Raw genomic sequence first — 15,896 nt, 5'->3', positions numbered from 1 at the left:
GCGATGTATCAGGCCTTACTATAGTAGCACCCAATCCACATATTAATCCTCAAGTTTTTATTTATTATTTTTTATCTTTATTGTATTTGTTTTCCATTACCATTTAGTCCCCTTATATCCCCTCCCCTCCGCCCCCACAATCACCACACGGTTGTCCATGTCCATGAATCCTTTCTCCTTTTTGCTCAAGATTATTATCAAAATACAAGATGAGGGTATTAATGACTAGGACTTAGTAGATGTTCATGAAAAAACAATTCAAGTGCTTCATTTGGTCATGACTACATTAGTTGCCAATATGGTATATTTATAAAACAAATCAGTCCTTGGATGTTTTCACAGAAGTCTGTTGTAAAGAACAAAATAATAGTCCTGCTATAGTCTGTATTACTTAGGAAACCTCTAGGAAGTTATAGTGCATTCTAAGAAGTATGTATTCAGAGGGATATCTGGATATCACAATTAACAACTGTTGAAAAGATGTTGGGAGCAGTTTGTCAAAGAACAGCCATGGTCATTGTCTTCCAGTAGTTGAGTGGCTTATGTGGAGGACAGAGTAGAGGGGGGCAACCTGGTTTATTTTCCTGGTGGAAGAACTTCCTAACCATCTGTCATGGCAGAACCTTCACATGACACCCCTCTTGTGGCCTTTGCCTTTAGAATCTCCTCCAATTGAGTGTGGGCAGAACCTACAAATATGATGAGCTACAATTTCTGTGATTGTATTATGTTATATGGCAAAAGAGGATTTTACAGATCTAATCAACATAGACTCAGATAAGGTAAACAAAAGGGAGATTGTTTGGGTGAGCCTGACCTAACTAGGTGACCCTGGAAAAGAGACAAGGCCCTTCCTGAAGTCAGAGACTTAAAGCATGAGAGAGATTTGATGCAAGGGAAGTTTAAATCCACATCTTTGATGATGGAGGATTTAATGTTCAGGAACTCTGTGTGGTCTCTGAGCACTGGGAACTGAGAGTAGCTTCTGGCTGACAACCAGCAGAAGAATGGGGCCTCCTGAAGCCATGAGCAACTGAAGCCTACCAAAACTGTGGGCCTTGAAAGAGGTCTTTGACCTCCAGAAGGAACATGGCCCCAGTGACACCCTGATTTCAGTCTTGTGAGATGCTGAATAGAGGACCCAGCTAACTGGACTCCTAGCCCATGAAAACCATGAGATAATTAATTTGTGTTGTTTTAAGCCACTAAGTTTGTTATACAGCAATGGTAAACAAAGACACGGTCACAGCTGTCCCACAGGGAAGGTGCAGCCGTGAGCAGCCTGTCTTAAGCAGACAACAGATGCTCATCTGTGAAGGATTGTGACAGCTGTTTTTTTCAAGAGAATATTTTGAACTGAACAATCTCTGAGACACCCTTATTTAGTGATGCTTGCATTCCATGAATGAACTTTAAAAGAGCATGCCATGTTGTCCCCTGTCCTTAGTTTAGGACAAATTCTGGTTCCAGAAACTGTCCCTGCTAATCACCCACACATCATCTCCTTTTCTTTTTACTCACACTTATGGCTCTTCCACCATTCGCCCCAATAACGAGTGTCCAGAGTCACACTTTGACTTCCAGGAGGACCATATGTTAGTACATTTGTTACAGTAGTACCACTTGACTTTATGGGAATGCTTGGAGCTGAGAGTGATCTATGTTCATCTCTTCGATATCGGGCTTTGATTCACACTGCTAAAGAATAAAGGGCCTGTCTTACTCCTGAGAGAAAGCATAAGGGAACCATTACAATGATTATTTTGGACATCTTTAAGACACAATTTCTTTAACTTACAAATAATTTATACAAATCATTAATAGTCTATTCTAATAAATAATAGTTTATATTTTATAGGGTTGTTCAAGAACACTCTTTCTTTTAAAAACTGAGATTTAATTGATGTATTAGGTTGGCCAAAAAAATCTGTAGTTTTTTTCCAGAAAATAAAAGACGTATATTTTTCATTTTCACCAATAACTTTATTGATTTGAATATTTTGAGTATGTCAGCTATCTCCTGTGTGGTACAATGTTGATTGTTCTCAATGTCTCAGTTTGATCGCTATCAACTTCAACTAGTCTACCCAACCACGAAGCATCATCCAGTGAGAAATCTCCAGCACAGATTTTTTGCAAACCACTTTTGACATGTTCGATTGGTCATAGCACCTTCTCCACACACTGCAGAAATCTTTTTTCCTGTGTTTCAGTTGAGTTTTTACCTTTCTTGAAATAATAAAATAATATGCCAAAATGTTGCCTATTTTCTTCCATCTTCAATATTAAAATGGCTACACAAAAATTCACTGATTTTTCTATATTTTTAAAAAATGCATGCTGATATGACAACTGTCACAATACAATCTAAAAAAATTATTTTGAATGAAGTTAAAGACAACCAAGCACTACTAGAGCCACCTTGTGGGGAAAAAAACAAGTTTTTTGGACAACCCAATATATTGGTTTCAGGGGTACAACATATTGATTAAATATTTGTATATACTGTGCAATAATCATCACAATAAGTTTACTTAACATCTACCACTACACATAGTTATAATGTTTTCGTCCTTGTGATGAAAACTTTTAAGAGTCACTTTTAGCAACTTTTGGCTATATAATACTGTATTATAACTATAGTCACTGTGGTATTGTGATTTATAAGAAGAAAAAGAATATATGCACCCCTATTTTCATTGCAGCATTATTTACAATAGCCAAGATTTGGAAGCAGCCCAAATGTCCATCAATAGATGAGTGGATAAAAAGAATGTGGTACATTTACACAATGGAATACTACTAGGCCATAAAAGAAGGAAATCTTAGCATTTGCACCATCATGGATGGGCCTGGACAGCGTTATGCTAAGTGAAATAAGCTAGTCAGAGAAGAACAGGTACCATATGATTTCACTCATCTGTGGAATCTAATGAACAAAATAAACTAACAGAAAAAATAGAAACAAACTCATAGACACAGAGAACAGACTGACAGCTGTCAGAGGGGAGGGTGTTGTGAGTCTGGGTGAAAAAGGTGAAAGGATTGAGCAACAAACAAACATACAAAAAAACAAGCAAACTCAAAGACACAGACAATAATATGGTGATTGCCAGAGGGAAAGGGGGTGGGGAGAAGTAGAAGAGGGTAAAGGGGGGATAAATGGTTATGGAAAGTGACTTGAGTTGGGGTGGTAGGCATACAATGCCATATACAGATGACATCTTATAGTATTGTATACCCAAAGCCTGTATAATTTTATTAACCAATATCACCCCAATAAATTTAATAAAAAAGAAAAAAGGAAAGAAATGTATATTGGGTCTTGGTCTGGCACAGAGCTCCTAAAAACCTTGGAATTTCCTGATGAGAACAACAAATGTGCCTTTTGTTATGCTAATGAGGTGACTTTTGGACTTCACCTAATGGTGGAGGCTGGTTGTCAGGAGAAGTAACCCTGTACTTAGAGGACTGGAACTTCCAGTCCCACCTCTCTGGACTCCAGGGAGGAGAGAGGGGCCGGAAGTTGAATCAGTTGCCAATAGCCAATGATTAACCAATCATTCCTAGGTAATAAATCCTCCACTAAAACCTAAAAGGCCTGGGTTCAGAGAGCTTCCTGGTTGGTGAACATGTGGAGGTGATGGGAGTATGGCCACCTGGAGAGAGCATGGAAGCTCAGTGCCCTTTCCCATCCCCTGCCCTTGCATCTCTTCCTTGCAACTCAAGCTGTTCCTGAGTTGTATCCTTTTATAATGAAGCAGTGTTCTAGTAAGTAAAACATTTCTCTGAGTTCAGTGAACTGCTCTCACAAGTCAATTGAACTCAAGGTAGGGCTTCTGGGAACCTCCAATTTGTAGCCAGTTGGTTAGTAGTATAGGTTGTTATCTGGACTTGTGACAGGTGTCTGGAGTTGGTGGATGGCAGTGTTATAGCACCGATCCCTTGATGTGTGGGATAAGGTGCTATTTTCAGTTCGATAGTGTCAGAATTGAGTTGAATTGTAGGACATCCAGCTGATGTTCAAGAATTGTCTTATGTTGTGTGAGAAACTCCTACACACACGCACACGCACATAGTGAGAATTGGGTATTGGGTCCAGGAACCCATAAGAGTCACCCTGCTAGAAAAAGTCATTCTTGTTGTTAAATACAGACAAAAGCGAAAGTGATTGAAAACATTTTATCCCACTCAAAGGACACTCCATGGCATGATTGCAGGGCAAAATATAGAAAACTGTAATTAACAATGCCTACTTATTAGTGATATTCAACACAAATGACTACATGTGGCCAAACCCAAGCAGCAATCGAGGGTGAGGAACAATGACCACACTAACCCGGCCCATCAGTAGAGACTGTGTTGTCTTTGCATTAAAGAAAAGAACCTGGAAGCGAGGCAGAGTTAGCAATAAGAGAGCAAAGTTTTAAGAATGCCCTCCTATCTAACACATATGGGAACACAATTTGGCCTGTCCAGATAAAAATAACAATGGGTAGATTGTGAATAATGAATAGAAACTTGGCACTGTAATGGTTGTTTTTAAAAGAAAGAAGATAAAACATGATGAATTCTAGTCTCATGAGAGGACACAGAAATATTATTTCCTCGTCTCTGATTCAAGGGACTGAAACTTGAGGCCTACATAGAAAAAGCTTTCTTACTCTAAGGTTGTTGGGAAAGCCTATGGGAAAGCCTAACATGTCGTAGCAAAAACCTGGCCTTGCCATTCACAGGGGATAATTGTAATACTGAGAGTTATTTATGTCTTGGGTGAGTAAGTCACCCTTGGTCTGTGCTGTTGTGAGAGCCTTTGTTTGAGTAAGTGAAAGCGTTATGAACTCCCATCCTGAAATGCCCATCCCAAGGATGTACTGTGCCTCTGCGTGGTGGACACACGGCAGATATTTTTGATGGATAAACACACAGTGAAGCTAAGAATAAAAGCATTCACAAAATCTAAAAAGGACCTGTTCACACAAGGTGGTCATGCATAAATGCTAGTGCTCTGGCTATGATGAAAATCCATGAACCCAGACGGGGGAGACCTAAGGGGAAGCTCCATGTGACTAAGAGGATATTTCATGAAGTAGCACCTCATTGTTCTTCTTTCCCGAGAGATTTAGCCAATTGATGCTATCTTTGATGGTAACTATAGGAGGTACCTATAAAGAAGAGAAAGAAAAAAATGATAATTTTAAAAGTGCTTTTTATGTGCTAGGGTTTCCTATATGTTCTCACTTAATCCCTGTAAGTTAGCCCCTCAAATATCCATTTTATAGCTGAGGAAATCAAGGCTCAGTTATGTAACATATACAAGATCACATTACATAACATCAGAGGATGTTCTATTACACTGCTTTCCTCCTGCACAAGTGCAAAATGATTGTGCTGGTTTTTGTGTGCGTGCACATATGCATGTGTGTGCATGCACACTCATGTGCATAGTTATGACGTCTAGTTAATCTTTGAATCAATTGGGTATTTACCTTAAAAACCCTTCTCTCAGTTTCACTTATTGCAAAGGTGAGCAGTCTTTTTTTTTGGCCTCTAGCTGACTTCAAGTTTGACAATTTGCACTCTGTAGAAAAAGCAAAAATTCCATTTAAGCCATTGGATCAATCACTTTGAGAAATACAACTTGTGGTTTTGGCAAATAACATTTAGTTCTGAATATTGCCTGTGGTCAAATCATTTCACACTGGTTTGAAATTTTGTTGAACTGCATATTACCCAAGCAAACATTAACTCTTAACACATACTGCGAGCTCAAAATGTTTCAGGAACTGAGCTAAATGCTTTGCATATATTATCCTGTTAGTTGCTCACAGCGACCCTAAAAGATGCTTATTGCTGTTATTTTCATTTATGGAGGAGAAAATGGAGTCATCGGAAGAAGTAAAGTGGATCGCCCTAGGTCATTTTTGCAGTTATATGGTAGAGAATTTGAACTTTTTTTTTCATGCCATACCCCCACCTTTTAACTGCTACACCAGACTACTGCTGTTGCATTTTACAACCAGTCACATTTCTCACATGAGGAATCTAAAATTTAGGTAATCAAAGTCATTTACTGCAGTCACATTAACTAGTAAGTGATGGAGCTAAAAACAGAAGCAAAAACTTCTAGAGGGCAATGGGTGGGGGATAAAGCACAGACACTCTGCTGATAGACCTCCGCAGGGCTCTAAATTGACCTTAGGCAACAACCTCTGTCAAAAGGCATGTGCGTATTTCATTGTTACTCCCAATGCCACTGCTTCTTCTGTAGTCCGGGCTTAGAAAAAGTCATTAGGGTGGTACCGCTCCTGGTATCTGGAATACAGAGTTCTGGTGGGAAATAAGAGAGGGAACATCACCGCTTAGAGAAAATACAATTCAAGTCTCCGTGAGGATGAGCATAACCCCTATGCTTTTCAACTCAACTCATAGGTGGTGGCAGATCTGGGTTCCCTGTGGAACAGAGCCTGTTTCCATTTCCAACTTCGACTTAATATTTCACTTCAAGACTAAAAGAGTCACCTCTCTTCTTTGATTGACCTATTATCAAACCACTTGTTGGCATTGACTGAGAGTTTGCTTTATGCCCCACACCTTACAGGGGTGTCCAATCTTTTGGCATCTCTGGGCCACACTGAAAGAAGAATTATCTTGGGCCACACATTAAATACACAAACACTAACAAAATCTAATGAGCAAAAAAAAGGGTTTTAAGTAAATTTACAATTTCATGTTGGGCCACATACTTAGCCATCCTGGGCTGCACACAGCCCGTGGGCCTTGGGTTGGATGCCCCTCATGACTTCTTATTTAGTCCTCACCACTATTCTTCCAGTTGTGTGCTATTGAAATCCCCTAACTATCAAGATGGAAGCTGAGACTTAGAGAAGTTCAATCCTGAGGTCACGTAGGTAATAGGTGACAAAACTCACTTTACTACAAGGAACCATGTATAACGGGTTTGAGATTCTGGTCCTCTCACTCCTGCTCCCGGTCTCTCCATGTTTATGAGACTTTTGGATTCTACTTACTTTCCTCTTTTACAGTGTATGTATTACTCCTGGCTGCCTCCTCTACTCTGCATTTCTTAGTGGATTTTCTCAGGGGTGTATAAATATTTAGGAGAAAGCTCAGTGACTCTTACTGCATCAGAAGACTAATCATTTAGAACAATCAACTTATGCTTGACATTAACTAGTCAAAGTGGAAGCACACAAACTTTGAATCACTCAAACACTGGCCAGCTGATTAAGAGTATTTGGTTAAAAGAATGCCAAATAAAGTTGTGAATCTTTTAGCCAAAGCCTCTAGTCCCATACCTGACACCATGACCTCTGGGAAAACTGAGAAATGGTCTGGGAAGGAATTTTACCAAGGATTGTGAGGTCACTTTATCAAAGAAGCAACACTGTAGCTTCTGTTCACTTTGCTCAATGAGATACGCATCTCTAAAAACTATTCTGACATGTACAAGTTCTTACTTATTTACTTTGACTTTATTTTTGAACAGACAAAAGTCTGCTGACACTTCGATCAAGGTGTCCCCAGCCATGGGCAGTGTCATGATGAGAAACCTCTTCCCCCGTCTCAGTTATCGGGGATGTGGTCTTCCCCCTGCTCCAGTGGAGGTCGTCCGTTTTCCCTGGTCGTCACGCCAGGGTGCGGCCGCGTTCTTCTAGGACTCCACACCTCCCGTTTTCCCAGATACCACTTCTCTCTCCCTCTCTCCTTCTCTGTCTCTCCTACCCATTTCTGGTATCATGCAGCCTTTTTTTCCCCCTTCTCAATCTAATCCTGTTACAGTAATTAAAATACCTTCTACTTGCTTGGAACAGAGTGTCTAAGAAAGAAATTCACTCCACTTTTTAAAACTTTTTATTGACAAAATACACTCAGGTGGGCAAAGGGTGGGAGGAAATGGGGACATCTGTAATAGTGTCAACAGTTTGAGAAAATAATAAGTCAATGGGTATATTTATATAAATTTATATAAAGAAAGTTCACTGATCTTAAGTGTACAACCTAATGACTTTTGTCATGGGTTTTGCTCATTTCGAACTTGAAATAGGTAGAATTGTACATTGCTATATGTAGTTCATTTACTTAAGGTGATGTCTGTGAGATTTATTCATGTTGTGTGCATCAGAAGTTCATTCCTTTTTTTTGTTTTGTGGTATTCCATTGTATGGAAACATAAAATGTTTTTTTTTTCTCTTGTACTTTTAGATGTTTCCAGTTTGGGGCTCTACTGTCAATTTTTATTTTCATTCAGTTCAAAATATTTCCTAATGTTTATTGTAATTTCTTATTCGACTCACATATGTTATTTAGAAATATATTGTTTACTTTGCAAACATTTGGGAATTTTAAAGTTATTCTTTGGTTAGTTTCTAATTTAATTATAATGTCATCATACTTTGCATTGCATAATGTAGTCAATTTAGGTAAATATTTTATGTGTACTTGAAAAGAATTTGAATCATGCAGTTTGGGTCTGTGATTTTCTGTATTAATTAGGGCAATTTAGATAATGAGATTGTTCACACTTCCTGTATTCTTACTGATTTTTTTTTGTCTACTTATCAGTTAGTGAGAAAGGTGTGTTGAAATCTCTAGTTATGTAAATAGATTTAAGGTCTATCAATTTTGCTTTAGATATTTTGAAACTACATTTATAGGTGCACAAAAATTTGGGATTGTTGTATTCCTGTTGGTCTTTTAGCTTATAAAATGTCTTTTTTCTCATACTATTTTTTTCTTAAAGTCTATTTTGTCTGACATTAATATAGCTGTGCCAATTTTCTTTTTAGTCTTTGCATGGTATATTTCCCTTTTAATCTATCTGCTACTTTTATTTTTTAACTTTTTTCTTTTTTTTAAGATTTTATTTATTTATCTTTAGAGGGGAAGGGAAGGAGAGAGGGAGAGAAATATCAATGTATGGTTGCCTCTCGTGTGTTCCCTGCTGGGACCTGGCCTGCAACCCAGGCATGTGCCCTGACTGGGAATTGAACCACGATTCTTTGGTTCACAGGCCCACGCTCAATCCATTGAGCTACACCAGCCAGGGCTTATCTGCTTCTTTTCATTAATTAACTTCTGCTTCTTTATATTTAAAATATATCTCTTATTAACAGCATATTGTGGGTCTTATCTTATTTTCTAGTCCTACAATCTTTGCTTTTCAATCATACTATTAAGATCACTTACATTTAATGTAATTACTGATATAATTACATTAAAGTTCAAAATGTTGCTATTTGTTTTCCATCTATCCTATCTGTTCTTTGTTTTCTCTTCACTTAACATTACATCACGGAATGTCCCAGGTGTCTGCAATTACTCCATGTGTTTTGTTTGCAGTGGCTCCTCAATAGACTGTTGTTTCAATGTTTCACATCTTATCACACCATCAGGTCATTCTTTCAATAACTGTGCTATTACAGATCAAGCTACACAGAACATCTTGATATATATTACATTCTACTTTATGTATTATTCCTCAGGGTATGTTTCTAAGTGGGGAATTACTGATTCAAGAAATAGAAACATCTTTATAATTCTTGATACAATTTGTCACTTTGGTTTCCCTAAAGAATTATTCTAATTTATAACCTTATTAGCAGTATGTAGCTGTAGTGATTTTATTGGAGCCTTGCTAGCATTGCAAGTTCCTTTTTTAATAAAAGTTGTTATATAACAAGGAATGAAAAGGAATCAGAATTATGATTAACAATGTGCTTGCTGTGGGCATGTAAACAGAAAGAAGGAAAGTCATGTACAAATGTCATTTCCACTATAAACTGAGCTAAAATTCCTAATCCTTCTGCATCTATTTTGAACACACTTGGGCTTTAGCAGTAAGCCCCATAAATCACTTAGTGATATTTCTGACATAATATATAAACTGGCATATACATTTTATTTGAGTCTAATAAAATTATAAATAAGTAAATTCACAAGTAAAATCAAAACAGGTTTATAGAATCAGAGAGAAAATTAGAAAGATAGGAGACCAACCAAAAATATGCTTCAAAGTAGAGTGAACACATGCTTCTAAGTAACATTTAAACCTTAGCGTGAATGATCGCCAAATACAGGGGCTGCATCACTAAACTTAACGTTTTTCCTCAGTTGAGTGATAGTGTGGAAGAACTATGGAAAGGGACTCTCAAAATTGTAATTACTTTGCAGAGCACTTAAGGAGACATTTTCTGATTTGAGCATACATATGCCATATTAGAAATATTAGACGTATTTCTAATTTCTCTGTAGAGGAGAAACTGGAATTCCCTAGGGGTGAATACTGGTCACATAACTGATAACTAGCAGACCAGCGACTCAACTTACATCCTTGCTTCTTAAGCTTGTGACCTTTCCACTATGCTTAGGGATTACTTTCAACAACTGTTATTAAAATCTTGATCTACCACACAGTGCTTTATTAGAAAAACATAATGAAAATAACCATAATGAAGACAAAAACTTTCCCAAAGAATAAAGCCAAAAGATTTATTATAACATGATCTAAACTGGCATAAAATTCAGAAGAACCCATTATTTCAAAGTGCTATGGAAACTCAGTAAAAACCTCTTTTCTTGACATTAAAGTTCTGTGATCTGGACATGGTAGTTCAGAGTCATAGGAAAAAAACACAAAAGTAATATCAGAACCTAAAATCATAGTATAGTAACAATGTCATTCATAATCAGCACCCTTCTGGATCTTCCAAATACACCAAAAATCTAGGGTTTTTATGGAAAAAAATTGACAACTAGCATTGTCTAAATTTAAGGTATAGTATGTTACTTTGATATATTTATATAATGTAACATGGTTGACAATGTAACAGTATTTATCACACTATGGACTTACAGTACAAAATTATCATCTGTGTTCATTAAACTTCTAGGGCTGTCTTAGTACTTGTTGCAAATTTGTATTTTTAGACACAATCACTTTTATTTCCCACCCCACCCCCCTGGTTAATACCATTTTATTGTCTGAAAAATCTAGTTTTTGAAATAAAAAAATGCTTTAAATCTTTATTGTAGATGATGGAAACTATAAATCGGCTTCAAAAAGAACAAATATATTATTTTTGGCTATTTGTTTTCCCCTCAAACAACATCTTAAATCTTTATTCAATGAATGACAAATATTAACTAACCTGCTACTAAAAGTAGAACTGTTCAGCATGTTCCTCCCCAGGTAAATAACAACAGCTGTCTTTTGAAAGCCTCTCGTGTCCACAGATAGTCTCTTAATTTATATATCTTACTGGCTCAGCCAGCAGTACAGATATTAATACTTTCAGTTCTCCTCAATCATGCTATTATTAAACAAAGCTGAATTTGAATAAAGCTGGATATTAAGTGTGAACTATATTCTGTCATGATTTTATCATCTTCCTCCAGTAAATTCATAGTAATGATTTTTTAAAAGCTTATTGTTAAAGAAAGTAGAACTCATTCAAAGTATGAAGCACTTTATCAAATTATGAGGTGACTCTTAAGAGTATTTAGAAGCAAATAATTCTGACCATTGCTTGCTTCTGCTGTGTGTGATATCCTAGCTCGTACGCCAGGGTAGTAAGATGAGTCCTTTTTTTACTCTATCAGCTGACAGCTGTAAGCAATCAATCTGATTCAAACAGCCAAAGCCAAATTTCTCTTCCAGTTAACACCCCTGCCTCTGAAGTCTGTATTTCTTGGAACAAAATGGTATGCTTATGTGAAAGAGAAAAATAGAGTGATCTTTTATTTTTCTCTCCAGGAGGTGTTTGGTTTCCAGACCCACAATCTGCGCAGAGCACTCTGCCTTACAGCCTCGGTGCTGACCTGCGGGGCCCTCCTGCTGGTGCTCTACTGGAGGCCCCAGTGGAGGGTGTGGGCCACCTGCATCCCATGCCCCTTGCAAGAAGCAGATACTCTTCTGCTAAGGACAACGGTGCGTGCGTGTCCTATCCTGTTGCATTTGTGGCACAACCAACAGCTGACTGGCTAGCATTCCAGAGGGGAGAGCTTGCAGGGGTGTCCAACCCACAGGCCCCAGGGCCACATGCGGCCCAGGATGGCTATGAATATGGCCCAACACAAAATCGTAAATTTACTTAAAATCTTTTTTTTTTTTTGCTTATCAGTTTTTGTTAGTGTTTGTGTATTTAGTGTGCAGCTCAAGACAGCTTTTCTTCTTCCAGTGTGGCCCAGAGACACCAAAAGGTTGGACACCCCTGAAAGATTTTTCCTGTCCCAAAATAGGTGATGGAGATAGTATCTTTGCGATCCGTTTGCGATCTCTTAGTCTAACCCAGGAACGAAGGACATTTCTTCCACATCAGACTAAGGAAATTTCCACTATGTCAGGCTAATGGGCAGCGCTCTTAGATCGTACAGGAACAGCGGCCATCAGTGCGACGACTCTTAGAAACACAACGTGGGAATGATCACTCAACTTTTCAAAATGTGTATTTTGAGGGAAATTGGACATTTTAAACATCTGTATGTGATTTTAAGAGGGCCAGAAACTATTTCCTGAATATAAAGTTTTTCTGAAAAGTGCATTTTTCTCTTTATTCTCCAGCACAGTGTTCTCAAATTTTAGTGCAATCAGAATCACCTGGAGGGCTCTTTAAAGCGCAGACTGCTGGCCACAGCCCCAGGCTTCTTGATCCAGTAGGTCTGCGGTGACACCAAGCTTTTGCATTTCTAGCAAGTTCCAAGATAATGCTAGTGCTGTGTCTGCAGCCCAAACTTTGGGAATCACGGGTCTAGCACTTGGCAGGTTCTTGGTTGATCGAGTACCTTATGGAATAACATTTGAGAATTTCACAGGCTGGAGTGTCTTTTCTAGGATGAATTTCAGAGATATACGAGGAAGAAGGTGATCTGTCTCTACTTATCCACACTGAAGTTTCCTATCAGCAAAAACCCGGAACGGCCCCTCGTAGCTGACCACCACTCTGTCATAAATCAGGCTGTACTGAAACCGGAATTAAAAGTAAGTGAGTTGTGAGAGTGCATTGTCGTGGTACACTTTTGCTAGAAAAGAGTACTGTGAGTGTTTGCTAAATGAAAGTTTGGATCTCGCACCACTGGACCAGGCAGGAATCACAGCTACGTGTCAGGGAAAGCTAGAGCTGTGCGGGACCTGTGTTGCACAGCCCTCCCCTTCCCAGAGGAGCTTCCCTTCGTGAATGACTGATATCTTATCGTGTCTGTCATTGCAGCTACGATGTATCCAAGTGCAGAAAATCAAGTATGTTTGGGACAACTTGGAGAAGAGGTTTCAGAAAGTTGGGTGAGTCCAGCTTGTACTGGGTTCTACGTCAGGATATAAGGGAAGAACACTGACTTGTATGAGGTGAACTGAAGTGTAGTTCCTGTCCTGCCCACATCCCAGGTTGCTGGAAGACAGCCACTCCTGCTACGACATCCATCACATGTTCGGACTGGGTCTGACCAGTGAAGAGCAGGAGATCAGGTAGGGTTTGCAATAATCCCGGAGTGAACTTTGTTAGCAGAAACTGAAACATCATACGGCTTGTGATCAGTGAATTGTTGGCATAATGCTTCATCAACTTCATCTCATCCCAGCTCATTTACTGACATCAGGAAAGATATTCTAAATTATTTACATCATAGGCAAACTTATTAAAAAGAAAAGACTAAAAGAACAATGCAATCAAATAACATTTGATCTTTTCTTTCAAGATTGTACAACAGTTTTCTCTGTGTTGTCTTTTGAATTTTTTTCCTCAAAAAGATCTGGAGTCATTTCATAAACATCAGCTTCTTAATCCTTCAAATCCTTAGAAAAAGACAATATTCTGATTGCATTTTACTTTAAAGAACAGCCCTTGGAGATGAGGATTTTGTTTGTTCAGTTAATTGTGTCATTCACCACAGCATTCACCACACCTCTAGGACAGTGCCTGATTCATACTTCGCAAAACACTAGGGATGTTGGGATAAAAAAGACATTTACTAACTAGTGGGAAAGAGAGGTAAAGAATTGTTGTACAATTGGGAGCATGCATGTCTAGGGGCACATAGGTTAAGAAACAATAGTAGTAGGAATGAAAATGCTTATACTACTCACTAACTGACAGTGACCTAGAATCCTCACTTTCCTCACCTGTAATTTGAAGTGATGAATCCTGATGAATCTGAAAGGAAACAATTGCCAGCTTTCCCCTGAATTTTAATAATCAGCTTCATCTCTTGACCAATTTTGAGGACATTATCTGCTTGACCTTCTTTATAGTCAGCCAGAAACACTACTTCACAAGTTAAGGAACAATCCAGTACTTAAAATACAGGTTTTTAGACTCTTCCCACAGTTCTGATTTAGTGGGTAGGCGCTAGGGGTAGTGATGAGAGAAGAAACTCTGCATAATTAGCAGGCACCCCCGTAATTCTGATGCACACCAAGTCTGAAAATTACCGATCTGTTGTTTTTAAGTTTTGTCTTTGCCTGAATATAATGAAAAAAAATGAAGCAAGCATCTAGACTGCAACAATATTGCAAAATGCCATAGAAATGGTAGCATTATATAAGATTTCAATGCTTAATACATTGAAATACAAGAAGTTTTCAAAGTCATTAAAAATATATTGGTTTAGAAGCATTAAGCACAAGACTTTAAAAGATTGATCTAGGGCATTTAGGAAATCTAGTTGATAAATGTAGAGATACTGTCTGGAAAAGCATTTCTGCAGGAAAGATTTCCATCAGTGCAGCCACCTCGTGTTTGTCCTTATTCATCAAGTGCCAGGCTTTAATAAACATCATACATAATTAAATTTAAATCTGGTCTACACAATAAAGAACTTGACAATCTAATAAGCAAGACAGAGAGTATAGTTTTTCAAATATGAAGAATAAAGGGGATAATATACTGATAAACATGCAGACGCATTTTATTTTATGGGCTCATCTATTTAGAGGGTAATGATAGTAAATAGAATGTGGAGTGTTTTCCCCCCAATTTTTCCTTATTTTTCAGTGTGAGATTAACTCTTTAAAAAAATAAATATGATGGATTGAGTGATGTTAATTTCCTTGAGCTTGCTTGCATGAAAAGTAAAGGCATGAGATGTGAAGAAAAAAAGGAAAATACATAAAAATTTCCGATGATGAAAAGCCACAGAGTTTAACTACAACCTTCTCTTTAGGCTTTCTAGCAGCCAGGAAAACAGGAAAAATACACAGATTTACATAGTTCTCATTTTTTAGTAGCAAAAGACAAATCAGGACATCATGAGAGCTACGTTTATCCTGGAAAGAAACTGTCAGAGGGCATTGGAAAGAAAGGAAGATTGTTCCAGGATGCTTTCTGTTCCTACCTTCACTCATTCATGAACTCAGTGCAGCTTTCCCTCTTAGACCCTGTCCTAGACAGGCCCATGGACAGTTGAGGTAGTTTTCTTATCTCATGGAAACAGGGTCCTATGGAAAAACAAACCCATCTCATTCCCCAGTCATCCAACAGTCTTCCTATTAGGATAGTTTTTAAATTGAGGATCTCTTCAGCTTCTTTTTATTCAGGACACCCTCCTCTGACTTCCTTTGTTTAATCTCCTGAAAAGAGAAGGGGGCTTTCTGACAGAGGAGATAGCAGGCACCTCCTAATGGCATTAACTACAGACAAATTACCTTGTTGGTAACCCAGCTCTCTGGCGGGGGCGGGGGGGAAGAAAACCTTTGATGGGTAGAGATGGCCAGTTTCTATAATGCGACTTCTCCAATCATGGCTGATTTCAAGCCACTGGTGTGATGTCACTGAGCTTGGAGCTGGAGAGAGGTGCTCACCATAGGCTCAGAGATTCTGCAGGGCCAACCTTAGTCCTCAGCACTTGTCACAACACTGAGTGAAAATGCACGCCTGTTAGTA

At 38.3% G+C, this 15,896-nt stretch overlaps 1 protein-coding gene across 1 annotated transcript in view; it reads left to right on the top strand.

Moving 5' to 3' along the window:
- ATP13A5 (ATPase 13A5) overlaps nt 1–15,896 on the top strand; it is a 97,951-nt gene that overhangs the window by 4,914 nt on the left and 77,141 nt on the right. Inside the window, exons 2-5 of the mRNA XM_045851880.1 lie at nt 11,777–11,950; nt 12,854–13,000; nt 13,230–13,300; nt 13,403–13,483. Coding sequence (XP_045707836.1) covers nt 11,777–11,950; nt 12,854–13,000; nt 13,230–13,300; nt 13,403–13,483 — 473 coding nt within the window. The remainder of the gene's footprint in view (nt 1–11,776; nt 11,951–12,853; nt 13,001–13,229; nt 13,301–13,402; nt 13,484–15,896) is intronic.

Source organism: Phyllostomus hastatus, unplaced genomic scaffold (genome assembly GCF_019186645.2).
Source record: "Phyllostomus hastatus isolate PE091 unplaced genomic scaffold, TTU_PhHast_1.1 phas_contig_86, whole genome shotgun sequence".
Classification (NCBI taxonomy): Eukaryota; Metazoa; Chordata; class Mammalia; order Chiroptera; family Phyllostomidae; genus Phyllostomus; species Phyllostomus hastatus.
This window is presented reverse-complemented; position numbering and strand designations above follow the sequence as displayed.